Genomic DNA, 27,963 nt, shown 5'->3' on the forward strand with positions numbered 1-27,963 from the left:
GATGCATATTACCATAGAAACCCCTCTTTATTCACATTGCTACCATTATCAAGTTCAACATCTCATATATAAAAAGGGGAATCTTGGTAGTAACAAACCACATTAATAAATGTACCACCGTTTGTATTTTTATCATTTTTTCCCCCCAAAATCAAATAAAAAATAAATTCATAGAGATAGGAGTTTCATGCATATTTGGGAGGTTCACAAAGTATAAGGTGTACTACGACATATTTTTTTGTATATCTAACAGAAACCAGGTGGCACATTTACAGTCACTAGCCTGTTTTTTTTAAAAATAATCCCCAAGTTCCAATAATCTTGCAGATCTGAACAGGTAAAAAGAAACTTAAACCTCGGTCACACTGGAGCTGTATGGGCAGACTGTTATTGTGTGTTATCAGATTACCAAACATCAATTGTTCATTTGCAGTGTGTTAATCCTCACGTGTGGAGGAAAGAGGTATTTTTAGTAGCTAATTATGGCTAAAACATTAAGATGTTTTCCATCATCTCCAGAGAGCAAATGTTGCATACACAACACCAGAATGAACAAGGGCATAAAAAGCCTTTTTTTAAAGTTTTTTTTTTTTTTTTTAATATGCCAGTCTGCAGCACCACTATGCCCTTTTGTGCTTGTGATAATGAAATAGTTAGGGATAACTAAACAAACCAATAATAGAACATAAAAAAGGCTGACAAATGGTGTGCAAGGTTCCTTTCACCTATAATATAAATAAAATACTCATTGTCATCAACGGCATCATCATTATCACCACAGTTTTTAAATAATAAAACATTAAAAACTTAGAAAATAAAAATAAATTCTTCTTAAGACTGAACAGAGAACAAAGAGCTGCGACACTGGGCTGACTGAGTCCATGGGTGCACAGAGAGGACACAACACCAAACTCAGCACGAATGTCTCTTCCATCCATCAATTCATCTTTTAGTCACTCTTTTCCTCCCGTCTTTGAGTTTTTCAGTCCTTCAATTTTTCTTTGAGCTTCCCTTGTCTTGTTAACCCCTCTTCTCCGTCACTTTCTCCCCATTTTCGCTGTCCAGCAGACTCAAATGTTGGCACAACATCTCTGCAACTTGCATCGTGGCATCGCGAGGTCACAGAAACATTGAGAGAACATTCCCCCGGTCCTCGTGTCTGTGCATCCGCATGTCCATCCTCCTGTTGCTCTCCTCCTACGGGCGCTCACATGAGATTAGGATGTACCGATTCTGCCGATTTCTTGTCTGATGGCTGCAGATAAAGAAAAGGTTTTACAAAATGAAAACACTCATAATTATGATGATTAATTATTGATTTAGACATGCTTTTCTTGATGCTTTTTATGGCCATTGAGTTTTAAAAAACAGTAAGTAAGAACAGATAAAAGATTAAACATGCTTTGTGCTCCTGGATACAACATTCACTGCATTGCTTACCGTTAATGATCTCATTTTTCACTTTATGCAACTCACGTACAACTTCATCCAAAATTTCCTGCAAAACAAGACCGTGTAATGAGTTCAACAAGTAGAAACCCACATGGTCCTCTAGTGTAGTTAAACTTGTTAATGGTGCCAACCTGTTTCATTCTGTCGAATTCTGTGTCTGATTCACTAGTGCTGCCGATAGGTCTCACTCTGCAACACAAAGGATGGACGCAGATGAGCATCACATCACTCCATACTAATGGATTACGTTTGTCAAACGAAACCACAGCTTAGATAATATTTATTCAGAAACTCCGGTGGTTAGCTATTTCATATGCGTACCGTACACTCTACCTTTGCTCCTCTTTCCTTACCTGGAGACTAGCGAGGACTTGTCTGTAGAGTTGGATCGTTCCCACGGCTTCTTCAAAGCGTCTGGGAATAAGAAAAGAATAACAACTGTGAAACAGTGAGATAAAATGCAGAGTCGTATGGAACTAATGAATCTGTGCGATGCAATACTTGGTGATGGGGATGGGGAGTTTCGATTACAAGTTGCATGTCATTGTAATTAGTTACAGAAACTGAGAAAGATATATACTTAATACAGTTACTACACAAAATGTTGAAAATTAAAAATGAGTTTTAACCGAATCTATTATCTTCGGTAAAGAGATTGTATGTAGAATATAACATTAACTTGGTTAATTTGTTACTCAAATTATAATGAGAAACTTTTCATCCAAGTTTGACAGTAATCATTGTTGAATAATTCTTAATCTGCCTGGTTTAAAACTTTTGAGTTTTATTACCCAGTTTAACATTTGTTAGAAAAATAATAATTACAAAAACAAATGACACGACTATTATAAGGCAATTAAAGTAGTTATATTACTAGACATCATACTAGTAATCTGTTGGCTATCACATTTTTTAAAATAACCTTCCCAACACCGACAATAATGGGGTGAATGTTTGGTTTAGTACCTGTTGAGTTCTGCTGACCGGGCCCTCTACCACTAGAGTCATCCTGCAGGAGACAGAGACATGATTCATCACAACACAATAGCAGATCAGCTTTACTGTAAGTTCCCCACAGGTAAATGTTTGCTGATGGCTTCAGGGTCCCCTTCAATCTTTTCATCTGACACAAACATAAACAAGTTCCCAAAAATATTAAAACTATTTCCTGCAAATGACTCACTTCGTCAGGTTTCTCTGAAGCTTTTCGTCTGTGAGATGGAGAAATGAATACAAGCAAAAAGTGAGATAAGCAGGTAACTCAATAACCCGGGACACAAAGATTGAGACATGGATAAAATACCAGTACAACATGTTATTTCTTCTTTTAGATAAAACTTGATTACAAGTAAAGCAGAACCAAAAAGAACAAAAGACAAAAATGTAGCGGGACGTCACAGAGAACAAGAATGTTCACCTTTACTTCATCTCTCGCTCACTCACAACTAAAGGCAAAGGTGAGCGGGGTGTGTGTGCGCTTGTGTGTAGCCGTTTCACCTGCGAGCTAGTAAGGCATTCATCTCCTGCATTAGTCCCTCCCCACCTCCTCCACTGCCACCACTAGACCGGTTGGAGTCACTTTTGCCACTGGACCCGGGCGGACTGCTCTCATCCTGGGGGAACACATGATACAATGGGTTGCATTTTTTTTAATGGACTGAACGCGCTCTTTGTCTCCTTAACCCCCACCCCCTCCCCCTTACATATAAGATGGGTTTAACAAATAACTACTGATAAAGAGAAAGCGAAAGGCTTACCCTTTGTACTTTGCGTAGTTTGGCCCCAGCCAGTGCTGCAGCCAGTCCTGATGGTTGGTGCTGGGCACCGGGCGGGCCCCCAGGAGGCCCTCCACCGGTGGGCAGCGGAGGCGGCATGGGTGGGGGCACCGCCATCGGGGGCGGTGGGCCCGGTGGCGGCGGGGGGGCAGGAGGGCCAGCCATGGGCGCTGGAACTGCAGCTGGAGGAGGCGCCACAGAACAAAAAGATGGGTGACCTGCAGAGACAGGGGGGCCTGGGAGGGGCACAGTTCCGTATTTGTTAATGGCTTCACGGGCTGATTGACCCTTTGTGCCGGTTGGAAGGTTCGAATAAAAGGCCGTCAGTGGACCGATGTGCCGCCGACTCTCACTGTGTGAATAACAACTATTTAGACAGCTGGCCACCGGGCCGTATGAGTGCAAAAAATAAATATGATGAAATTAAAGAAATTCACAGGGAGAGTGATATTGGTTGTTTTGTATATCGGCTGATTATCGGCACTTAAATGTTTTTTAAATATACTTTTAACTTTAAAGGCAGTCATTGATGAAATTGAATTTGGGCAGTATGAAATTTACATTATTGTCGCAGGGTAATGCAGCTGAAAATGGGATCATTTTTTTTAAACCCCAGCTTGATTGTTTCAGTAAGTGCATGTGGGAAATGCAAATATTTAAACTACGTGAGCCGGGCAGACTATCCCTTCAAAGTGTGTGTGCAAGCGAAGTCGCTTCTGAAAGCAAAAGCGCAGCCAATTAAAAAAAGAAAAATAAAATCATTGAATGGAACATTGAGAAGAGCATGAAGAATAGCCACCGCCTGAAACTCAGCAACCGTGAGACAATAATGTGACTTTGATGATGAAATGTGGTGTGACTGACGGATCAAAGACCGTATGTATGTTTGTGGAACCTCATTGCTTTTAATAAGTAATGAATACGTTTGATCTGCTTTCACCTGAGTAGAATAGATCTCATCAGACAACGTGAGGGAAGAAACCTGCGTGGAGGCCGACTACATTTGTTGCGTGCATATTATACGAGTGCATTTTTCATGCTCGTATGAGGCACTGTTGGTGAGGTGCATGTGAAAATACACTCCCTGACACGTGACCCCCCCCCCCCCCCCAAACACACACACACACACACACAGACACACACGCGCACACACACACACACACACACGCGCGCGCGCTGTACCTACTACCCCACTGCTGTGAGACTACCTCCTCCTCCCTCCTCCTCATACTTACTGCTGCTGAACATGGGGGTCTGCTGGGGGACGGGGGAGGGGGTCTTCTTGGGCGAGCCCCCGTCAGACATGGCAGTGTAAGAGGGGGGTGAGGAGGAGGAGGAGGAGGAGGAAGTGGTGGCGGGGGGCTGGGCCTGCTGGTGGTACACCTGTTGATGCTGCTGCTGCTGTTGCGGATGCAGCTGCTGCTGAGGGTGGAAGGTGGATGGGTACTGGGGCGGGTGGCTGAGGCCTGGGGCTGCCTGACCTGTGAGGGGGGGCAGGGGGACGGCCTCGCAGTACTGCGGGGTGAGTGGCAGGTGCTGAGAATGAGGGGAGTAGGTGCCGTCCGGCTGGCCGTTGGAGTGGGGGCGGGGCTGCTGCTGCTGCTGCTGGGCGTACGCGTGGTGGCTCATCGCGGCGTTTGGGTCAAGGGGCGGGGGCTTCATTCTGGTACTCAGGGGCGGCAGGGGGTGAGCCAACGGGAGGCTGGGCTGCTGGGGCGAGCCCTGCTTCACGGGCATGGCCATCATAACGGGAGGGGAGGCGGACGGGGGCAACTGGGCGTACATTTGCTGCAATTGGGAGGCGGACCAGGTGCCGTGTTTTGGGGGCAGCGAGATGTCTTGTTGCTGCTGCTGCTGTTGCTGTTGTTGTTGTTGTTGTTGTTGTTGCTGCTGGTGGTGCAGGTGGCGGGCTGCTGTGGGGGGAGACAGGGGTATCTGACGGACCTGTCGGCCCAGGGTGGTCACTCCTGCCTGGACTGGGGAAAAGGCCGAGGCGAGCGAGGTGGAGAGCTGGGAGGAGAGCTGGGCCCTGTCCCTAGCAGCCCCCACCTCCTTCTCCTGAGAGGGAGAGGACGAGGCAGAGGACGGGGGAGAGGAGGAGGCCACGCGGACGTAGGAGGGTGGCAGTGTGCTAGCTCTGTACTGTCTGTACTCAGGAGGGGTGTTTGGGTGGGTGGGAGGAGTGGACACTTTATATTGGAGAGTGGAAACGACTGTGACGGGCAGAGAGAGAAAGACAGAGAGAGGAGAGACAGGAAGAGGAGATGCGGACGAAGAGGAGGACGAAGGAGGGCAACAAACAAAGGAAAACAGAAAAGAGAAAAACGTGAGAAGAATGAAAAGCAAACAACTGAGCAACCAAGCAAGTAAAGATGAGAAAATTAGGAGCAATCCAAAAAACGGAAGCCAATAGCAAATCAAATAATCAAAATATCATAAAACGAAAAAGCAGCAGAATGCAACATGACTGAGCCATGGTCAGAAAGCATATGGCACCCCCCCCCCCATTCCCCCCCCCAACAGGAGCTGGAAGAAAGAGATGGCAGTAGAGCATGTTGCAGGGAGGGGGGGGGTAACTGATGTCGCCACTGACAGCAGGGGCACGGGAGGATGTTTAAGTCTGGATGTAAACTTAAGCGGCAGACTTGAACATTTATATGTGCGCATGGATAAAAAAGCATAAGGGCAAAGGGCATACAGACTGGGGCTTAGTCGTTGAGACTAAGGCGGGAAACAACAACACAAAGCACATCGGGAACGACTGTTTACCTCCAGGAACCGATTGTGTGTCAGGCTTGGGAATCCTTGGTATTTAATCATGACAAAATCGACCATTTGCAATGCAAATGTATTGCTGCGCCTGAGCAAACACTGATAACTTACCTCATTAAAAAAAAAACACACACACGTACACACACACACACACACACACACAAAGTGGAGCAAATATAATTTGGTCCTGAGCTCCTGAGCAAGGCTGTTTGTTGATTGACGTAGTTTGTTTTGCTTCTAAAAAACTTGTGTAGCTAGGAGAACATGATATGTAGCGTTCATTTCCTTTGGGTCCCCAGAGCAGAGTGTATGAGGGTGTGTGTGTGTGTGTGTGTGTGTGTGTGTTTATATAGCTGGGTGTGGGTGTTTGGTTAAGCCTCACCTGATCCTGATGTCCGCCGCTCCCTCTCCTTGTGCGCCTGCATCTGATGTTGCTCCATCATCCTATAAGGTGCACGCATGTCACTGCTCTTTGAACTTCTTTCCTCTTTCAATAAACTAAGCCTGATGTGTAATTGTGTGTAATGGCTGTCCTTAAATAAAGGATCCGAAGAGGTTTTCTAGCAGAATTTAGAAGAGGCGTCGAACAGCAGCAGCTGAGACGACTACGGCGCTTTCTTTTATATTTCCATCTAAAACGCTTTAGATGGAAATATAATATATTTGCTCAAATCTTAATACCAAATGAATTAACGTTGGTCAAAGACTGCTTGGTGTTCTTGTAAGCGGCAGATGGAAATTGTACCTCCTCTGTGCCTCGCTTTCCTCGGAGGAGGGTCCATTCTGCCGCTGGACGACTGGACCTGAAAGACACAAATGGAGAAGAACAAAAAAAAGCAGTCAATCCATCATCAATCAGCCATCATTTGTACTTCTAATTAAGATACACAGCTCTCCTTTTATGTTAACGCATTCTTTACTTTTCAATAGTTGCAAAAACGTTGTTATTGGGAAACAACTGTAATGCTGGGCTGTGTCCTGATGTCTAGAGACTGGATTGATTTATCAAAAGGATTCCAAAGGCTAGAAGCGTTTTGGCTGCATAGACACCATTAAACCCGGAGACCCTCACAGTATATCAGGTCATTTATTGACATAAATAACAGCTGAGTACTGTAAATTGATACAAGTTTAATGAATTCTACACCGAGTCCTGGTACCATTTAAGCTTTAGCCTTCCTTCTCTTTAGACCTTCTCCTCACATTCTCTTCATTTATTATCATGTGGTACCCGTCTAACCTCTCTGTTTTCCTTCTGTTTTGTATTTACTCATTCCATTCACCCCTTCTTCATCCTTGTCTTTTTTTCTCTTTTCTTCCCCCTATTATGCAACTATAAAGTTTATTATATGCCATATTTGCCAGCAGTGAATGGTAGCTTTGTACCTTTGTACCTCAATTATGTGCCTCTAGTGTCTCTCCATCACATGATGTGTGTAAGATCACTCAGGAGTCATAGTGAGACACAGACACATCTGTAAAGCCCTTAAAGTTATAATTGTCTCATACAAAATAGGCCTCATGGGAGGAACTGTGACTTGCCCTGGAGAGGCAAACTCTTTATGAACTTATTTTTTGACATTTTGAGGATTTTAAACTGTAAACGACAGCAGCAAAGAATCTAAGCAAGAATAAATGTGTAACGAGGGGCAGGGCTTTATGGGAACATAGTTCGGTCAACAAAAGTTGAAGTTATGGGCATTTAGGTCACTAAATGGCAACATGGTTTAAAGACGTTTCCAAATGATCAGCTGCGTTTACGGTTCATCACTTTGCGTGTTGACCCACTACAGACAGGCTTCAGCCCCCCAGATGAGTGACGGAGTTAAGGTCTCCTTCTGGGGCAGCTATTAACGGGGGGGGGGGGGGGCAGGCAGGGCACTTATCATATTTCACCAGGATGCCAGTGATTAAACATCAACGCCCGATGTGACATCCAGGACACCCGGGGGTGATATTTCCGTTCGCTCTCTCTGGAGCGCGGGTGGCGGCAGACTTTTGGCTTCACACAGCTTCTGAAGCACCATATGGATCACAGTGAGGGGTCGAACCTTTTTTGTACCCAATGTAATACTCTCTTTAAAAAGGACTCATGTGCTTTTGGGTTCATTGGACTTTTGCAGCATGTGGCCTCAGATCGTCAGATAGAGAACTGAGATTCTGTTCATGTGTTATGACGGGTTCTGGCTTAAATAAGACTCACTTTCCCACAGACCGTTAACTCTTCAACACATATTGTATTTGGTGGACACCTTCATGTAGGTTAGATTATGTACAGGAACCTTTGAATAACAATCAAATATAAGTTAAATATACATCCACACACTAAAACGTTTTTCCCGTCCACTGAGACAAATGTTGTTGACTCCAAACTTTAAACGTGTGCATTTCAATATTTGTCCTCATGAAGTAACAAACTGAATATCTATCTGCAGGTATCACTTGCTGATAGTACTGACATACTCTTTGACATTATTAAACAATATAAAGATGAACAGAAAAAGCATGAACCTGCTGCCCGTGTGGTCCAGAACTTGCATGATTTATTTAAAAGGTGAGACTTCAGGGATTCACTCTTAAAACACCATTAACCTTTCTGCAGATATTAATGAGGCGGATTTGAAGGAGACAATTATCACCCCATGTTGTGCCGTCCTGCGTGTGTATCCATGCATACGTGTGTTTCTGCTGCTGACGCGCTGCATGTTATACGCGGCTCGCTGTTGCCATGGTGAAGGAAGTACAGGAAGCTCGGGGGGGGGGGGGGGGGGGGGGGGAGGGCCTGATCAGACATCAGAAATGTTCTAATACGTGGTCAAAGGATAATCAATTATCCCACTCTTTTGTATGCCAATACTTCTTTAAAAAACTCACAAGGCCACACAATGAAGACAGATATGGATTACCAGGCTCCCCAGAAGCTTTAATTCTGATATGTCCTCTGTACAGACTCTGAATTATCTTTTCTAAAGCTTATTAGACGTCTGTATTTTGAATCTTAGTGTGAAAAGTAGTACAGTCCTGAGATAACGGGGGGGGGGGGGGGAGCAGAACTTCTAATATTTCCAGCTCAAATGCTGAGTATAAAAAGAAGCATACTGCGTGATTCCTATTCTTCCAAACACACTCAGTCTCGTCGTCATAGTGAGAAAATCACTGATGATCAACGGATGTAAGCATAGACAACATGCATCGCTAGAGGACAAATTACTCTACAGCCAGACACACTTACTGAGAATGATGAGGGCTGAAGAAACCCTTCTGAGAAGCCCAGGTGAAATCTCTGGAGTCAGCATGATTTTTCTCAGTCTGCTCAGTACTAAATTATACTTTTTATGGAACTACGCTACTTCCGTTAGCAAAAAAACACATAAACAATGTACTCAAGTAAAGATCTTTGCCCGGCCTGACCGGGCCCATGAGCCCACATCCAAATGCACCCAAAAAAACAGGAGGGCTGCTATGTGACATGGGGAGGGGGGGGGAGGGGGGGGACATTCAGACTCCATATTGGGATATTTAGCCCCCACTAGGAGAGTCACAAGGATGGGATGACAGTTAAACACTCAGATATCCTTTCTCAATATGCACACACACACACACACACACACACACACACACACACACACACACACACAAAGTATAAGTAGCTTGTAACTAGAGTTGATCAGAAGCTATTTAGTAAACCAAGATTAGGTGTGAGTTTGGCCTCAAATGCAGTTTAGGGTTCCAACAGAATAGTTTTGCTGTTATTGTATAAAACACTTACAAAATCATAATTTGGTTTATCAAAAATTAAATGAATGTATTACGATACAAATTTTAATATATCTCCAAATGAGGACATCAATCAGTAACCAACCAGCTGCTGATGTTACTGTTATTTCGTTTGGTGATGCAGTACATGTTGTTAACCAGCAGAGGGTAGTACTGCTTAGTTAAGCAGTTACAAGGTTTGAGCATTGTATTAATGTGGAGATATAACAACAGTATTGAGCGTTTTGAATGTTTTGCTGCAATATTTTCTTTTCAACATGATGTCTGCATGCCGCCTGCATGCTGATTAACAGGGTAGAGTTTGAAGAGAAAGAATCCATCTACATAGCCGTACAAACTGTAAACATACGGCTCTGGGGACTATTTGCTTGTGGTTACCTGACATTCCTGGTTACCAGAAATAGATTTTAACCTGGTAACAGATGACGTTTTTTGTCAGCAAGTCGTAACTTGAACCAAACGGTTCCATCAGCACTTTGCCGACACCACTTTATGTTTAAAAAACTCTAATTTCTCTACCGAGACGAGGGATTTAATTAAGACATTTCTCAGATAAACCTGCCAAAGCGCACCACATAATAAAAAAGTCACCGTAAAAAGGGATGCAATGTGTGACTGGAATAACAAAAAGATGAATGTAAAAGATGAATGATGACTCTTTACCTCCACCGTCAGGTGAGCTGAGGACGTTGAGGGCAAACAGCATGGCGTTAGAGAAGGTGGTGGCCTCCTCCTTGCTGGCAAAGTTCAGCCCATAAACCTGGCGGGCGTCACGCCACTGATGGAAGGTCGGGGTGGCCTGGTTGTATTTCAGTCCCTTCACTATGGAGTAGTTGATCACCACCTTCAGTGGGGCAAAGGCAAATGAAGTAATCAACACATTTTGCATGTCAAGTTTTTCACTGGATGTACTTCAAGAGTTGGTGTCAAGGGAGTGGAATTAAAAACAAATGCAGAGCTATTACTTGTTGTTTAGAGGCAATTTGTTCATAAGTGTAATTATCTAATTTGTTAAATTACCAGATTTGTTTTTTAACTGTTTCAATTATAACTTAATGGCATCAGGTTTACATTAAGCATATTCAACAAACATAAATATGTCAATCCATTGTAAAAATACACACATTTAATTGTACAACCTCAAAACCTAAGAGCAAAACAGTTCAATTATTTTAAATGTTCATTCATTTCATCTGTTAAAAGCAATGCTGCATTGATGTCATGTGGTGGTTATTTTCGTCTGAAAGATGTGACACGTTCAACTCGGCACTTTCTAATACTAATCAGTGATTGTGGTGCTGATGGTTTCTGGTGTGTCTCACCTGCTGGTCCTGCAGTTTGACGCCCACCACTCTGAAGGTGTTGTTGGCAGTGTTGTGGTAGATGTTGATGCGGCTGAAGCCCTGCTGGCCCGGCTTGATGGGCACCCACTTCTTACTGGCATCGTCATAGACCATCACAGAGGCCCGCGCCTGGCAGATACTCTGTTCACTGACAGAAGAGAGGCACGACATCACTACGTTATTGTGATTCTCTAAAAGATTTTGATTGTTTAGGCACCTAGTTCGATTTTCTTAGTGCTCAGATACAACGTAAATAATTAAAAACACTATAGATGTACCTGTCAGACTTGGTTAAAGACATTCAGTAAGTTATGAAAGAGGTTTTTATGAGTAACTGTGTTGAGCAATGAATGATAATAGGTCAGGAAATAACTGAGTGGGCACTGCGAAGGATTCAGTTCCCAACAGTCGAGAATATTAGATTATAGAGGTGCGCCGCTGCACTCTGACCGTTGACCAGAATCCTGTGAATGTGATGGCGGTCGATGAGGTGAAACCAACGAATCACTGTATAATCATCCGGTTGGTTAAGGGGCCTCTGAGGAGCCCCACCTTCATGCTACCGCGTACATAGGAATAACACACTGCCACTGTAGATGTCAGCAGTGAGTCTGGACGATGTCGTCTTTAAAAGCTACAGAAGAAAACCTCAACCTTAAAGCCAACTGTGGCAGATCCCCCTCTTTGTGGCGGCCGTTACTCGGGTGCGGTGCGGCGGCACCACCCGAGCCCACGGAGAAATGTGCGGAGGCATCACTGCAGACGGGTGGGTGTGTGTGCGACGTGTCGGGTCACATGACACAGTGTGTTCAAAAGCCCCAGCTGAGTTTGATCGGCACGCGGAACGCCAGAGACATTTGGTAAAAACAAAAAAGCACATGAAAAGTTGCACAAACAAAAGTTTGCAGAATAAAGAGCCATGTGAGGTGTGACTACCCCTTTGACCGTAGCACCGCCATGCGCCTGCAGGTGAAAACACGCGACAGCAGGCGGAGCGGAGACGAGGGCCGGCTGAGCCGAGGTCACCTCGCAGAACCTGTGAAGTGACTAAACGCTCCTCTAATTTTCACTTTGGACCCCTCAGGGGTCGTGTCTCTGGCAGCCAGACTCACAGTGGCAGAGTGAGGGCCGGGAGGAGCAAACCGACCGCCAAGCTATTCCAGAGCCTTGATCTCTGCAATAGTTCACGTGAGATGATGTGACAAAATAAAATGTAAATTTGGTCCCTGCGGCAGCAAAGAGGGAATACAATCGGGTGAAAAAATATGTTACGGCTGTAAATGACTTTCATTGTTTGCCAATTATGAAGAAATATGACAAAAAGCTGGAAACAGTGATCATGACGTATGATTACTTGTTGTATTACCAGACGTGAATGAGCGTAACGTTATACCACTTTAGCACAACTACATCAACAGTAGACACGGCAGAAATCGTGAAGCGAGACAGCAGATACATGAGGTTTTCTTTCCCGGCAATCATCATCACGTGCTGCGATTTTTCCTCCGAAAAAAACGGCAATCTGCTGGAGGTAGAAGACTAACCCCTGAGAGACCCCCCCCCCTCTCAACCAATCCAGCGTGTTTGTCATCATCTGCTCTTCAGTTGCAAAAACTGAGATTGTGTTGCTTCTATCACCTGATGTTCACTTTCAAAATAATTAAGTTCCCATTAAAAACGACAAGCAAGAGAGGAATTCAGAACTAAATTCTGTGATGACAGCATCAGAGTCAAATAACCCGTCACGCTGCACGGCGGCGTCATGTCGTTCCTCAGGGACGAGCTTTTAAAGCTCACTTCACAGATGGATTTCATAAACTACTCGCATGGTTACAACCCCCCCCGCCCCCCCCCCCCCCCGCCTGCGTCAAACATCCGTCGTTCCACACTGCACACCTGCTGTCGAGTTGAGCCAGCAACGTCATATCGAAGCTATCGCGACACAATTTAATCACAACGACTTGAGCAGAGAGTCGTTTTGTGGAGTGTTGAATTAAGAGAAAGTAGATGTTACGAAGACGGTTACGCAATAAATATCCTCCACTTGAAAATCAGACATATAACACATAAATTTGTCTTTTACACAAACAGATTCTCAAATACATTAAAATATGTAATCTGATCTCAACAAATCACAAACACCTAAAAAAAAACCTAACCCCCTAACCCTATCTCCTGTGGAAATTATCATAATAATATTTCAAGTGTAAATCATTATTTATTATTGCAATTATTAATTATTCACAGTATGAGGCTGCAGTCGGCCTCTACATTTGAGCAGAACCTTCCCTCTGCGTGCAGAACCATGAGGAATGATTACACCACGCTTCCCACATTTCTAAATAAGTTCAACAGACTCACTAATCACATAACTAACACTTCTCTCCACTCCAGAGACCCAACACAACCCCCGGGGCTCTCTGGGAAAAAGAGGGAGGTGTCTGCATCCCTGAGATGGATCTTCTTACAAAAACAGGCCCTATTTCTGGAGCAGTTTGGGGCCGGAGGGATGGAGCGCCTCCGGCTCCAAGCTGACTGTCATACAGGAAGCGCCTCCGCTGTCCCGCCCGTTACGTGCAGAGTGCGGTGATCAATTGACCCGTCCGTCATGTGGTCTGAACCGAGGCAATGTCCGCTGGAACTGACACACACTTCTGACAGTGGGCTAAACCCTTCTGTGCGTAGTTTACTGAGGGCAGTGGACTCCCGGAGGTCACATGACAAAGAGGAGACAAGGCACAATAGGGGCGCATGATAGCTGCAGGGCATCACAGCTGCTCCTAACGAAAACAACAAGAAAAATAAAATCAAGGTTCAGCCCCCGGTCCTTCATACTTGTTGGATTTTGAGCTGTAAAAAAAGGGGCGAGTAAAGAGAGATGCGAGGAAAATAAAAACCGTGTGGCCTTGTGTTTGTGACGAATGGACAGCAGGCGATATGGAATAATCCGGAAAAGGTCAGCTGTTGCTGAAAATCAAAACCAGTGACATTAAAACAACGTGATGAACATCCAACTCGTGTTCAGAGCAGGAATATTCATAACAGGAAAAAACAAAGGTCAAATTGTAGAGGACAAGAGAACGTTGTCTTTTAATAAATTGATTAATGATTAATAATGATTAAGCCTGCAACAGACAGCTTACAACAGTAAGTGAGCATCCACAACGTCTACAATTCAATCTTGTTAATGTAATGAAGCTTCATCTTAAACTAAAAACACAAAAATGCTTTGAACCCCCGAGAGGAACTACAGAGTCGGGTCTTATTTCTCAGCACAACAGCTACCAGCTCATAAATATAAAAAGAGACATATTGTATGTTTCTCACGGCACACTAACAGGCTAATAAGTGTATACAATGTTGTTTCTTTGCCAAGATGATGTACGGTTCTTCATCTTAACTTGACACAGTCCGGAGCTCCTGTCTGAGCATTTTAACTTGTTTTCGGTGAACTATGCAGATTTCTCAAAGGAGGCTGAATGAGATTCCTCTCAAAAGGCGAGGCGTGAAGAAAAAAAGAGGAAGGTCAGTTCAGAGATGGAAAGATGAGATGATGAAGAAGGTGGAGAGCAGAGCGGATGTGACGGCTTCTGCCACATTGAGCGCTTCCTCGTGTCAAGTAAGCCTCGTAGGCGAGTGGTGAAAAGAGGCCACATTCCCAGGCTTTTAAATGAAGCACTTCCCTGAACACATGTTTAGACATATGTGCCCCCTCCTTAACCCCACCCTCCTCCACACAAATCCCATTCATGCACAAACACACACAAACACACACACACATACATAATCTAACTATGTTTTTTTAGTCCATTAACAGATATCCTGCTGGAGGAAAATACGGCTCGTGCACATTAAGGGAGAGTAGATGCATAACTCTGTGAGATTTGCTGGCTTCATGATCAGATCAGTGGATTAATGTATTTGGGAAGAGTTTCCTTATAGTGGGTCGGGGTGGGTGGTGTGTGTCGTTCTCCGCGGGCAGCACCCGAGGGCAGAGCTTCTGTTTTCCTGGCAATCAGCTATTTCCACTGGGGTAATTGTGTCACCCTGCTGGTTCACAGTGGAAATCCCCTGAACAGACCCCAACAAATGCTGAGTCATTCAAGAGCAGCCGGCATATGAGAGCATCTTAGATTTGTTTGGCCATGATGGAAGCTAAGTGTTAAAAACGCGACCAAAGCAGTAGCAAAGCGTTAGTCCATGGATACAGAAGTGCAGTCAGATCCCCTGAGGTCCTGCAGCAGCTCCACACAAACAAGGTCAATATATTTCCAAATATCATAGAATGATCTCGTAAACCACGCATTGCATTTCCAAATCTTTTTATATAGATATTCCATCACTTTGTGTCACATCGGTGAGATAAGAGGAATTGACCCAGATGGGAAATTACATGAATCTAAATGTTCCCGACTGGACTCGTTTTGTGTCTGTAGCCCCAGAAGCCGAGAAGTTCAAAAACATCATTATTGTGCTTTGTATAGCTCACAATAACTATTTTTTTGGTAAGAAATGCTTGGCTGGATTCACGCTGGAGAAGCTGCATTTTTCTAACGCAGCAGCTACAGAATACAATGGACATCCAGCTAAACCAGGCCAATCTAAGGGTTTCATTTTCAAACCGCATGCGGCAACCAGAGAGAAGCTTTTCTTTTGGCAGTGAGTCAGTGTAGGACAATTAAAAAATCCTCCCAAAACCAACCAGAACCAAAGCTTTTTGCCTATAAGAAAACGTATATGCACCATCTGCATATAAATCCTGCTCAATAGAAGGGGAATCAAGGAGTCCCACCATGTGACCAGCCTTGCATATCATCTCACATTTCTCAACGCACCTGGCGAATAGGAAAACAAAATAAATGGCTAAAATCATGAAAACTGTTAGATAGATACCAAAAAAGACAACGAGCCAATTTCTCATCCGTCACATCGGATGAAGATGAAGATAAAAATGTTTTATCCTGATTATTTACAGCAGTCAATCTGCACAGCTTGTGACAACCTCAGATAACCAACTCATTAATTAATCTCAGGCTAATTAAGTCATGAAAAAGAAATCCTAACGTCCCGTACAATTAAAGCCGGCTGTGAAATATGAAGGCATCGGGAGACGCTTCCTGTGCAGCAGCAGTGATAATTACACAGTTTTATGCATCCCTCGTTGGTACTCAGGATAACAGAGACATGCAGCCAGTGTCAGGCCGAGTTTATAACTCAATTCCGAGGTTCGGTAAACAGACCGTGGCATCCTCAGGTAGATGGTGTCGATCTCTGCGGAGCAATATGCTGTCATATCTCCAAACTGCATCACATATTTAAAGTCATCCGTGCAGTTTGGGTTTAAGCTGGACACAAGGAGGAGATGATGAGAGGCCTGCTGGGAAATGTAAAGCACAAACAGTTTCACCTCATAGCCTGTACTTGCTGAGAGAGAGGCCCCCATAACGCCCTGCCACTCTATTACTTATCTGGAACAGAAATACATAATTATACACCCACACACGGTACACGACGGTACCCAAAATAACAATCACTGTTATTTCTTAGCGAAGTGCGTTATTAGGGCGACAGATGCCGACGCAAACACACATTTGTCTTTTCATACTTGGAAAACCTCACTGACATGAGATAAAAATGAGCCTCTTTACAGACATCAACCCGCTGTTTTAGCATACGTGCGGTCGTACTAAAGCAGTGTTTCTCAACTGGTGGGTCCCGACCCAATGGACCCGTTTGTAGTGGGTCGCGGGCCATTGCATTGAAAAAAAAGAAGTTTAAAAAAAAAGTAAAAAAAAAAAGAAAAATCATCCTGGGATTTTATTTTGAAGGGACTTTCTCTAATGCAGCGGAGTGTCAGTGTTTTTCTGGCTCGTCCGTCCATGTTTTCAGTCAGCGCGGCAATTAGAACGCGGAAGCATCCTGGGCATTTCAAGGCGTACCTGTGTGTGTGTGTGTGTGTGTGTGTGTGTGTGTGTGTGTGTGTGTGTGGGTGGATGCCGGGGTCGAGCTGACGGAGGGAAGAGGTCTGTCTGACTACTTGGATTAGAGACACAGAGCCTGGCAGGCAGATCATTACCTCACTGCAGTCTTAAATCTAAATTAACCAGGACTTAACTCTGGTACAAAACCTCTAATCTGCTCCATGGGGAAAGTACGGCTACAGGCAGGCGGAGGGAACAAAGCCTGCGGAAACTAAAAACAGCACAAGCCAACTTTATTGCTGAGATGCAGAGTGAGGCTCTTTCATTTGTAAGTGAGCTATTTTGGAAGAAACAGCCAGAAACGTGATTTCAAGGATTGCTGTTTTGGATGTACTGAACACAATAATTAAAACTAACGTTACTGTGGTTATTATTTAAGTCCTGTTACCCATGCCATTCATTTCAGGCATCATTCATTCAGTAATAACATCGATATCGACCCCCAGGAGGAATTTCCTTGGGTTTCAGATGTGTCTCCAGTGCCATCATCTGCTAAACATTCCCACCTGATCCACTTTGCTGAATAGCAGATAATAGCGTGCTCACACGCCAAAGGTGTGGTCAACCTGGTAACCATTATACCTGCTTATCAACAGCTAGGGGAGAATAATCTATGTTGCCTTTTTTGAGGTCATGAACAGTGGTACAGTAACAATGAAAAGTCAATGCTTGAATACTTTCTTCCTTTCGTAAGGAGCACAAGTTCATTTCTTCTGTAAATATGGATATGTATGTCATTTTCTATGTGTGGTAAAAATACTGAACATTGACGTAAAGTCCTTTTTATCATCATTAGGACCACAATAGTGGCGATTCAAATACTTTACAATTAATCCTGAAGGACATAAGAATATCTCCATCTCCTCCTCAAATGCATCACAGTTCCACTAATAACGTGTATATGCTGGTTCAGATTCACATAATCTATGCAGCACCATCCAAGCGGCGACATCCTCGATCCATCAGGTCCAGATTGTGATCTGTACTCAGCCATTGTGTGTTTACCTAACCCCTGACCCACTGATACACAACGGCTGTGTAATACCTCAGAAAGAGCTACTATTAAGCCCCAGATGGGTGGGTGGACGGCTCAGGGGGAGAGACAACGAGAGAGGGACAGAGAGACAGAGAGGGGGACAGACAGAGAGCAGAGTAATGGCATCTGTGCAAACCGCATTAAAGTGCTTAGCTAAATGTCCCAGTTGTGTGCAGAAAGCTCAGTTTCATGCCGTGAGGTAACAGTTTGCAGTGCTGCTACATTTAACTCGCACACAGTGGCATAAAAACGTGTGACCTATATTCTGCATCTTTTGGACTGTGTGATAGAAATGTGTCATAAAATACATATGCAGATGCACATCAGTGACTGAAAGAAGGGTCGACCACATAACATTGACTTAAAACTGTCATACGTATCGGAGAAATCATCAATCTTTGCTCATTGCATCTCAGCCTTGCTGAACCTCGGCGGTATGAACCTAAAATAAGTGTTATCTTATCAGCCATGGTATTTATCGGGGAGCAGTTTGGGCTTAAAACGTTTCTTTCTGAAATCTACAAAGAAAGAAATGGTGATTTTTGTTTGTTTATTGTTGTTTTGTTGAAGCGGGCTAAAGTCACGGTGCCGCTGCCAATGGGCTTAAAAGCAGGTTCAGGTCAGTTTTAATCAACAGCTGCACACACAGTACACATAAACCCTCATTGTCCTTTATTCTTAAAGCCCCCATCCTCTCCCTCATTAAAAAGAGAGGCCGTTAGATCTCACACTTTTGGGCCAGCAGCAGCCAGCAAACCGTCTCTCTCCTCTCTCCATCTCTTTCCTCATTCCATAAACCCTGCCAGCAGAAAACAGAGAGGAAAAAAAAAAAAAAAGGGGGGCACTGGCCCGAAAGACTGCCATTCTAGCCAGAAGCCACGCCGTCTTCCACACTTGTGTGAATAAAACATGTATGTGGCCCCTTGGAACGCGGCTATTCGCAGAGTGCTTAGAGTGAAGAGGCTGATGGGCTGCATCTCTCTGCCAGCAGCTCCGGCTTCGATTGAAAAGAAAGAATATGGGAAAACCACCGAAACTCATCAGTCACAAATGATGATGCTTGACTCTTACAGACGCTAAAGAGCTGTTTTGCTCACAGGTTTGTGCCAAATAAAACGGTGTACCATGCACACAATAACTAATCCAAAAAGAACCTGAATTCCCTAGTTTTGTTGCGGCCAGATTAAGATTACAGATTATTATTCGAGCTTGTGTTAAACAACGGGGGAAAGATTTGCCCATCGGTGGAAAAGCACGACCCTTTCATTCCACGCGATGATCGAACCTCAATAAGCAATAAACAAGTTGTCGCAACTCTCTCCGTTTCATTCACCACTAAATATTTCCATCTCCCTTTTCTTTTTATGTTTACTTGCTGCCCTTTGACGTTTAGATTCCATCACTCATCCCTGACATATTCTGGCACCACAAATGACCACACGCGCGTCGGTACTAACCTGGCGGCGACGTGGCTGTAAAACAACCCCGAGTCACTGACACTCTGAGGGAGGCAGTAGCGGAGCACTTGGTGCCGATGTATGTCCATTTTAATAAACAGGAAGCCGAAAAAACAACAGCAGAAGCAAGAAGTCACTCCCGGGCTGCTCCGAAACTAGAACTCAATAAAAGCAGTTTAATCCTCCTGCTGACAAAATAAAACAAAAAAAAAATCCACTTAAAAAATGTAGATCAAAAACGTCCCTCTGGTCGGATTTCTTGTACTGCTGCATTGGTTGTGATGATCCATCCAGCAACAAAGAGATGACTGAGGGACAACAGACGGCCAGAGAGATGAAGTCACTGACCAGCCTGTCGCTGATGAGAGTGTGTGTGTGTGTGTGTGTGTGTGTGTGTGAGAGATTGAACCTCTGTTCTATTGTCATACTGTTAACCCAGAGGAGATTACCTCATATCCGTCTCAGCCAGATTTTGCCCCTCCACCCTCCTACTAATGTTTAGTGAGTGTGTGTGTGAGAGGGAGGGGGGTGTTGTTGGGGTTTGCTACTGCCCCCCCCCCCTCCTCCTCCTGACTCGGGCCTGCTGTTGCCCCAGCCACCTAGTATTTAGCACAGCCTGTATGCCCAACCAGCCGCCCTGTCTACTGTGGCCAGCTCCTATCGATCGGGATGCCCTTTACCTCAGAGGACACAATGTGGTGGGTTTGCACAACGCAGATTAACTGGGAGAGGTGTTCGTGCTGAATGTTCATTAACTTCCACGAGCATAATTGACTTACTCCAACGCTCAATCAGAATTTGACCCCACGAGAGGGAGAGAGAGGGAGAGAGAGAGAGAGAGAGAGAGAGAGAGAGAGAGAAGGATTTTGGAAGTCATTCATCTTTGGCTTTAGGGACTTTGTACATACACTGGAGTCGATTCATTCAAAATAGAAGTGGACTCTGCAGGATGCTGTAAGCGCTGTGGTCTATTGGATGGACGCAATTATTGCCATGACATGTATCTATGTATTGATGAACCGTAATTTTTCCCCTAGTGCCCCCATGAGGTTAAAATGTGGGGCTTTAAGTGAAATGAGACTGGAGGAATGAGTTGTCTTTTAAATCACTACAGGAGATGAATATGATCAAAACAAGGAATAAATACACCCAATAAGAGTCAAGACACCCTCAAGATCTCCCTCTCTCTCTCACACTCACACACACACACACACGCACGCACACACACACAAGAGTGCCAGGACTGACTCCAGCGTGAGGATGACAGAACATTACTCTTTGAACTTTGACCTCTCCGGTTGAGTCCAGCAGCTGCCCTTATAAGACGCTCTGACTGCAAACAGAGCCAACGTGTGCCCGCAGCGCGGCGTGTCATTGGTTAAACGAGGGTCAGCAGCGATTGGTCGAACAGGACAGTCGTTCACTCGCGGGCTCACCGTAAGGCCATCGTTCTCCGTAAGGCCTTCGCCAAGCGGTCGACTGCGGGACATTTCTGTGGCAGGCCGGGCAAACGTTAATGAGTTTATAATCTGCGACAGACGAGTCTCTGAGGAGTAGGAAGTGCCAGCTCACTAACCTTCAAAATACTGTAAGAGGCGACAGAGATCACACTGAGGATCAAACACGGGAACATGCGGCGGTGCAAAGATTTATAGGTCCTTGCAACAACAAGATCTCAACTTTGTCCCGATAGCGTCTTTAACTCTCTAAAACCTTTTTTGTTTTGTACAGACAGTCCCAGTTTGTTGATATTTTATTATCTGTCATCTAAAAAAATGTCCTACATAGTGGGATTACATCACCTCAGTCAATATGGATTATGTTATATGTTGTAGGTGCACATTGCCTTATAATAAACTGAATGTTTGAGGGGAAAGAAACCAGCGCAGGTCAAATTGTTCGGCTCTGAAAACAGGAGAGTTGTGAATAAAGGTTTTGTGGTTTCATGATTGAGTTCCTAAAACATTTAATATAACATAACAGCCCAGAAGGGAGAGGCACCCGGTACAATGAATTCATCACGCCCACATATTGTTTTTTCCTATCAAATAAGACTTAAGCATTCTTTTATAAATGGTTAGGAGTCACTGTGCTGTATCATATCACCAGCCGCAGCAGCAAAGCTTCCCACGGGGAAACCCGCACGTTGACCCCTTTAACGGCATCACTTATTCATTACATATCTCCGCTGATGCCAATTGTCCCTCGGGCTAATTGTCATGAACATACAGTATAATATGGATGGCAACCCCCCACTTCTTCGCACACCCCTCCCCCACCCTCGGCTCCTCTCTCCACCTTCTTCAGCGCTCTCGGGTCCCGTCACTAATCCTGATCCTTAAAGGGAAACACAGCTTCGTAGGATACACAGACGGATGCGAGAGGGAACATTCCCTGTATTCCTGCGATGTCCCTGTCAGTGTAGGATCTCCTGCCGATCTTTTCGCGGAATTTCTGACTCTCTAAATAATATGGGATTAGATGAAGAGTCGAGCAGGGTTGCTGCTCTTCGTCAGTATGAGCGGTGAATGATCCCTGTGCGGTACAGTAGATTACTAGAGTACAAGCGATCAAGCGTAAACCTCTGAACTTATCTCCTCTGTCCCGCTCGGCTCCACATCTGCATCTGAGCTCCGAGCAAATCGCCACAGCCCGCCGTAATCTGCCAAGGCCACATGACACGGGGACCTCTCTATCCTCGTATCATCTGGCTCTTGATAGCCCCACTCAAGCAGCTATTCAGAGATTAACGCTCTCGATGCCGCTCTTCCCTTCCTCGCACGTTGCAACGGGTCAAACGGGAGCCGTGCCCCGTGAACCACGGAGAGAGAAAACCCGTTCCTTCTTCCCCAGGGAAAAAGAGGGAACCAAATGAAAGGTTGCCAAAGGGTAACCAATCAGGCGTCTCTGCAAACAGCTGGCTCCAGAGAAAACACAGACACAGGGGTGGAAAGCAGTGGAGTTTTCCCCTCTATTTCATTTTCCTCGCGTCCTCTCCAACTTATCCCAGTTGAGTCGTTACGTAAAACAAGCAAGCAGATCTGGAACAACGTTCGCGATGGAACACGGGGTTTCTACAAAGGCTGTTTGAAGAAGCACATCTAAAAGATGAGCCAGAGAGAGAGAGAGAGAGAGAAGAAGCGCCCTCATAACAACACGTTTTCCCCTTTAATCGCACTACCCCAAAAGGCACAGAGGAACAATAAAGAGACCAAACAAACAGGTAATGAAGAGGAGACACGTTGGCTTACCCGAAATCGTCCAGGGAATACATGCTGCTGAAGAAGACGGCCCGGTCTTCAAGCAAACGGATGAAAGGAGGTATAAATGGGGAGATTGCGGAGGAGTGGGGGGGGCGGGGAGGGGGAGGGAGGGGGAGCGTCGGCCTGAGAGGAGAGAACGGTTTACATGCCGTCCGGCACCGAAGCTAACTCAACCTTTTCCTCTTCCTCACATCCTCTCAAACAGAGCAGACACGAGACGGAGACACACACAGAGAGGGAGAGAGTGGGAGGGAAGCAGTGAGCGAGGGAGATGAGGGGAGTGTTGCAACAGACTAAGGGAATGCAAGAGAGAGAGAGAGAGAGGAACATGTGACCAGAGCAGACCAGTCACCTCGCTCCGCTCGGAGGATTTGGAGTGCTGTCTTTCGACCTCAAAGGAATCTTTTCCACTGGATGAAAATTACACGTTAGCCTATACAGCAAACAGGAGTGCTTTCACAATCCCGCCCTTCCACAGCGTGTCACATTTTGCTTTAAATAGAAACTACAGTGACAGAATTTGGAAAGGTGCATGTCAGTTATAAACCTCTAATCCCCAATTATCGATAGAAACACAGCGGCACACGGCTTCATTCATTCAGTATCTGTGATAAAAGGACGCTACTTCCCAGCTCGGAACCAAGTGCACTGCAGCAGAGTTTTAAACTCAAGCAACTAAGGATTGCATTCGGTGAGTGTAACGTGTGCGGTTTGCTTGTGGCTTCATCAGAATTGATCCCGGTGGTCCATCTGGCTGAAGGAAACTTTAAGCCTCTTTGCCACAGCGAGCCGAGGTGTGGGAAACAAACAAAGAACAATGCAGTACACTACAAGATTAAGGGGGCTTAATGATGTTTAGGAAATGGTAAGAAACATGCAGCACACCCCATAGCGTAGGTGAAATAAATAAAGTAGTATTTGTTCAGAAACAGAGCTTGAATGAAGTAGACAGGAACATGCATCTAAAATGTGTAGCTGGTAAACTTCCAGAAGCTCATGAACGTCTGAATTGCGAATTGTGCAGAACATACGGTACAATGTTAAATGGGGATAAACTGCAGGTAAACCTTGCATAGCTCCAATGTAAGTGATTTTTACAGGGGCATCTCCATCAAGAACAAATGATGCAGATGCATATTATCAAACAACAAAGGCGTTGTATTATGTATGGGAAATGCAAAATACTTTGCTTTCCTACCCTAAATCTTCATGCAGCCTCTCAAATTTGTTTTGTAACCCCGTGGGAATCACTGATTAAGAAAGCTAAGCATATATATTACATCTGTATCCTGTGTGAATGAACCCTAGGTCACTGTAGGTGCAATACACCACACTGATAAGTTCCAGCTTACACCTGCAGAAGCTCAACGGGTTCTTACACAAAGATATGTTTTGTTCAGGAAACTCTGGCATCATATTGGTGAAATGTCCCGCCCACCGATTCTCAATTCTGATTGAGTTAGATCTCTTTCATTCGACCTGCTCGCCGCAAAAAGCTGCTTCAATGAAGCCCCGGACGATGCGCGTGTTGTGGCAGTGCGTGATGACGCGGAGCTGCTCTCTGATCACTTTGGAGGGCGGCAGCAGCCTGCAGTAAGATGCATAACTCAGCATTTTCCCTTCCAGTCGCTGCATTCGGCCTTTCCTGAGATGAATCACCGCAACCAAGAGCTTCACAAACCATCCGGCAATAACGGTACGGTACGGGACGGACGCCTCGCTTTTTTGACCTCTTTTCCGCGGTTTCTCTCACAAACCACTCCATCCCTCTCGCACACACATTCACACAAATATACACTCACCGGCCACTTTATTAGGTACACCTGTCCAACTGCTCGTTAACACTTAATTTCTAAGCAGCCAATCACATGGCGGCAACTCAGTGCATTTAGGCATGTAGACGTTGTCAAGACATTCTCCTGCAGTTCAAACCGAGCATCAGTATGGGGAAGAAAGGTGATTTGAGTGACTTTGAACGTGGCATGATTGTTGGTGCCAGAAGGGCTGGTCTGAGTATTTCAGAAACTGCTAATCTACTGGGATTTTCACGCACAACCATCTCTAGGGTTTACAGAGAATGGTCCGAAAAAGAAAAAACATCCAGTGAGCGGCAGTTCTGTGGGCGGAAATGCCTTGTTGATGCCAGAGGTCAGAGGAGAATGGCCAGACTGGTTCGAGCTGATAGAAGGGCAACAGTGACTCAAATAACCACCCGTTACAACCAAGGTGGGCATAAGAGCATCTCTGAACGCACAGTACGTCGAACTTTGAGGCAGATGGGTTACAGCAGCAGAAGACCACACCGGGTGCCACTCCTTTCAGCTAAGAACAGGAAACTGAGGCTACAATTTGCACAAGCTCATCGAAACTGGACAATAGAAGATTGGAAAAACGTTGCCTGGTCTGATGAGTCTCGATTTCTGCTGCGACATTCGGATGGTCGGGTCAGAATTTGGCGTCTACAACATGAAAGCATGGATCCATCCTGCCCTGTATCAAAGGTTGAGGCTGGTGGTGGTGGTGTCATGGTGTGGGGAATATTTTCTTGGCACTCTTTGGGCCCCTTGGTACCAATTGAGCATCGTTGCAACGCCACAGCCTACCTGAGTATTGTTGCTGACCATGTCCATCCCTTTATGACCACAATGTACCCAACTTCTGATGGCTACTTTCAGCAGGATAATGCGCCATGTCATAAAGCTGGAATCATCTCAGACTGGTTTCTTGAACATGACAATGAGTTCGCTGTACTCAAATGGCCTCCACAATCACCAGATCTCAATCCAATAGAGCATCTTTGGGATGTGGTGGAACGGGAGATTCGCATCATGGATGTGCAGCCGACAAATCTGCGGCAACTGTGTGATGCCATCATGTCAATATGGACCAAACTCCCTGAGGAATGCTTCCAGCACCTTGTTGAATCTATGCCACGAAGAATTGAGGCAGTTCTGAAGGCAAAAGGGGGTCCAACCCGTTACTAGCATGGGGTACCTAATAAAGTGGCCGGTGAGTGTACAGTACAATACACACACACACACACACACACACATTGAATCCAACCAACCACGAGACAGCAGCCAGTCTGACAAAGAGAACAGGGAGGAAGCATCGCATAATAGAACCACTACTGTTACTGGACTAATAATAACTAAGCTACACTCACATATTTGGCACACACACACACACACACACACGCACACACGCACATACATAACCCTTACATAAATGCAGCAATGGAAGCAGTGACGCTGAACGAATGATCTCATTGAATTTGATCTTCTTCTATCCCCCTGCAAAAAGAAGCTGCGGGTCACCTTGTTGTTGCTTTGTGGCGATTTAAGACGTCCCCTTTGGGCTTGAATCAAAGAGCAGATCCGCCTCTGGCAACAACAAACACACAGGATGGGACGCAGAAAAGAGGAAACGCCGCGTTCATCCAACCGGACTGGAAGATATGAATCTTACATGTTTACAGTCTGAAAGCCAAACGGTTCAGCTTCTGGCTTTGAGTCGTAATGGGAAGGGGGTTAGTTGTTTGGGTCGGAAATACTTCACACGAGACATCCAGATGTGAGATCACCCCTGGCTTTTCTCTTTTTGCCCTAATTCCCTTCACCTCTCCCAATTTCCTCTTTGAAGCGTGTAGCACCGCATGCACACAACCAGACAGTCTCTCACCCACACACACACACACACACACACACACATGCAGACAAACACCCGTATAGCTTCAGCAGAAAGGAAGGAGAGTGCGCCGTGTCTGAGGAGAGCTGCCAGAATAAATCTGAAGCCATAAAACATAACGGTGCAGGCTGCAGCTACAGAGACACCGAGGAGTCGCTCTAAAGGCGGCAGCAGCGGGGGGGAAATATGCAAAGACTGTTTCATAAATAGAACTAAATAGAAAGACTCTGCTGCTGGAGAAGATTTGTTTCCCCTCAGCACATTCTGCATACCAACATAAGCAGGGAACGGCTCAAAATAACGGCAACGGATATACAATGAGGATTCACGAAGCACATTTATGCGGTGTGGGTCCGTCATGGAGTAAGTAGGCTTATGTACGTGTCTGTGTAGAGGAGATGAGGGGGATGGGGGGGGGGGGGGGGGGCTGGGGGGTGTCTGATAACCTGCCTGGCAACCCCCAGAATAAACCCCCACCTCCTCCAGTGACGGGTACATATGCACCCTCACGCATACTACCCCCGACCCCCTGCAGCCTCCCGCCGGCGCCGTCAGTCATTGTTCGACGTGCCATTTTACGACCAGGTGCACCGTAGACACACGCGATGCTGTCGTTTCCATGACAACGTCCGCCTGGCTCACTAGCCCCTGCGCGCACTGGGTGGGTCCGGCGGTGTGAGAATAGAACACTAACAGAGGAGGGAATGTGTAACATTGACCTCCTCGTTCATTGTGAACGTGTTAAAAGACGCCTCCGTGGAGCTGAGGCCCGCTGGGGTGGGTCCTCAGGACCCTCACGATACTTTCTCTACACGGAAAAATATCGGACAATAAAACGTCCATGATGCTGCGGGTCTGTCGCTACATTATCAGCCGTGGGATATTCTCGCCAGATACATGTATAAACGTGCACGCGGGGGGTGGCCGCGCATCTGTCGTTACGCGTCCAACAGAGCGCGTGGCGCTTACCTCATCCTCTCGTCTTTTTGTTCGGCCCGTTAGATGACGGGAACCGACGGTCCGCTTATTGTTCTTGAAACACAGTCGGGAAAGGCTCGAATCCGCCCCCCCCCCTCCCTCCCCACACACACACACATACACCCCCTGCTTCCACTCTGTGTCCCTTGTGCGCGTCTGTAACGACAATAGCGGCTTGATGATGACGCGAGGCGAGGACACGGGTGTCTTCTCCCACCCGCGGCGTGCTGCGTGGTCTCTGCTCTCCGGACGCGCCGCCGCGCATCCTTCAGTCCACGCTCGGCCACAGCGGACGGGGGTCTTCGGCCGCAGCTTCCGTCGTGGCACGGCTTCTTTCCATTCGGGGTGTTTTGGTGAGGTGGAGAGATTTCGAGTGGGGGGAAATGCTAATTCTGCGTGCGGAAGGGAGGAGGGGAGGGAGGGAGGACAAAGACCGGCTCAA

The 27,963-nt window shown here is 45.6% G+C and overlaps 1 protein-coding gene across 7 annotated transcripts; it reads right to left on the reverse strand.

Moving 5' to 3' along the window:
• Positions 1-539: 539 nt before the first annotated feature.
• On the reverse strand, positions 540-27,938 carry evla (Enah/Vasp-like a). 7 transcript variants are annotated; one of them, XM_037487473.2, is made up of 14 exons: positions 27,513-27,938; positions 11,099-11,267; positions 10,440-10,620; positions 6,745-6,802; positions 6,382-6,443; positions 4,463-5,440; positions 3,210-3,463; positions 2,950-3,065; positions 2,636-2,663; positions 2,419-2,461; positions 1,806-1,866; positions 1,584-1,641; positions 1,441-1,498; positions 540-1,255 (listed from the first exon to the last, which is right to left on the reverse strand). In XM_037487473.2, exons 1-14 carry the CDS (start codon positions 27,515-27,517, stop codon positions 1,218-1,220), a joined length of 2,109 nt encoding a protein of 702 aa, XP_037343370.2. In that variant the 5' UTR covers positions 27,518-27,938; the 3' UTR covers positions 540-1,217. The 7 variants fall into 7 exon arrangements, with proteins under 7 accessions (XP_037343370.2, XP_037343369.2, XP_037343368.2 ...); XM_037487472.2 differs by lacking the exon at positions 27,513-27,938 and adding an exon at positions 22,845-23,157; XM_037487471.2 differs by lacking the exon at positions 27,513-27,938 and adding an exon at positions 19,594-19,901 and having other exon boundaries at positions 3,210-3,409.
• Positions 27,939-27,963: the final 25 nt, after the last annotated feature.

The sequence above is a fragment of the Pungitius pungitius genome, chromosome 14 (genome assembly GCF_949316345.1).
Source record: "Pungitius pungitius chromosome 14, fPunPun2.1, whole genome shotgun sequence".
Classification (NCBI taxonomy): domain Eukaryota; kingdom Metazoa; phylum Chordata; class Actinopteri; order Perciformes; family Gasterosteidae; genus Pungitius; species Pungitius pungitius.

Bases quoted from the DNA above. Each gene is read 5' to 3' on its own strand.
- evla (XM_037487470.2), bottom strand. From the start codon at position 19,682: ATGGACATACATCGGCACCAAGTGCTCCGCTACTGCCTCCCTCAGAGT. The intron at 6,444-6,744 runs GTACAATTTCCA...TGCACCTTATAG, and splicing joins GAAAGCGAGGCACAGAGGAG to GATGATGGAGCAACATCAGA. The intron at 1,499-1,583 runs GTTGGCACCATT...CTTGTTTTGCAG, and splicing joins AATTCGACAGAATGAAACAG to GAAATTTTGGATGAAGTTGT.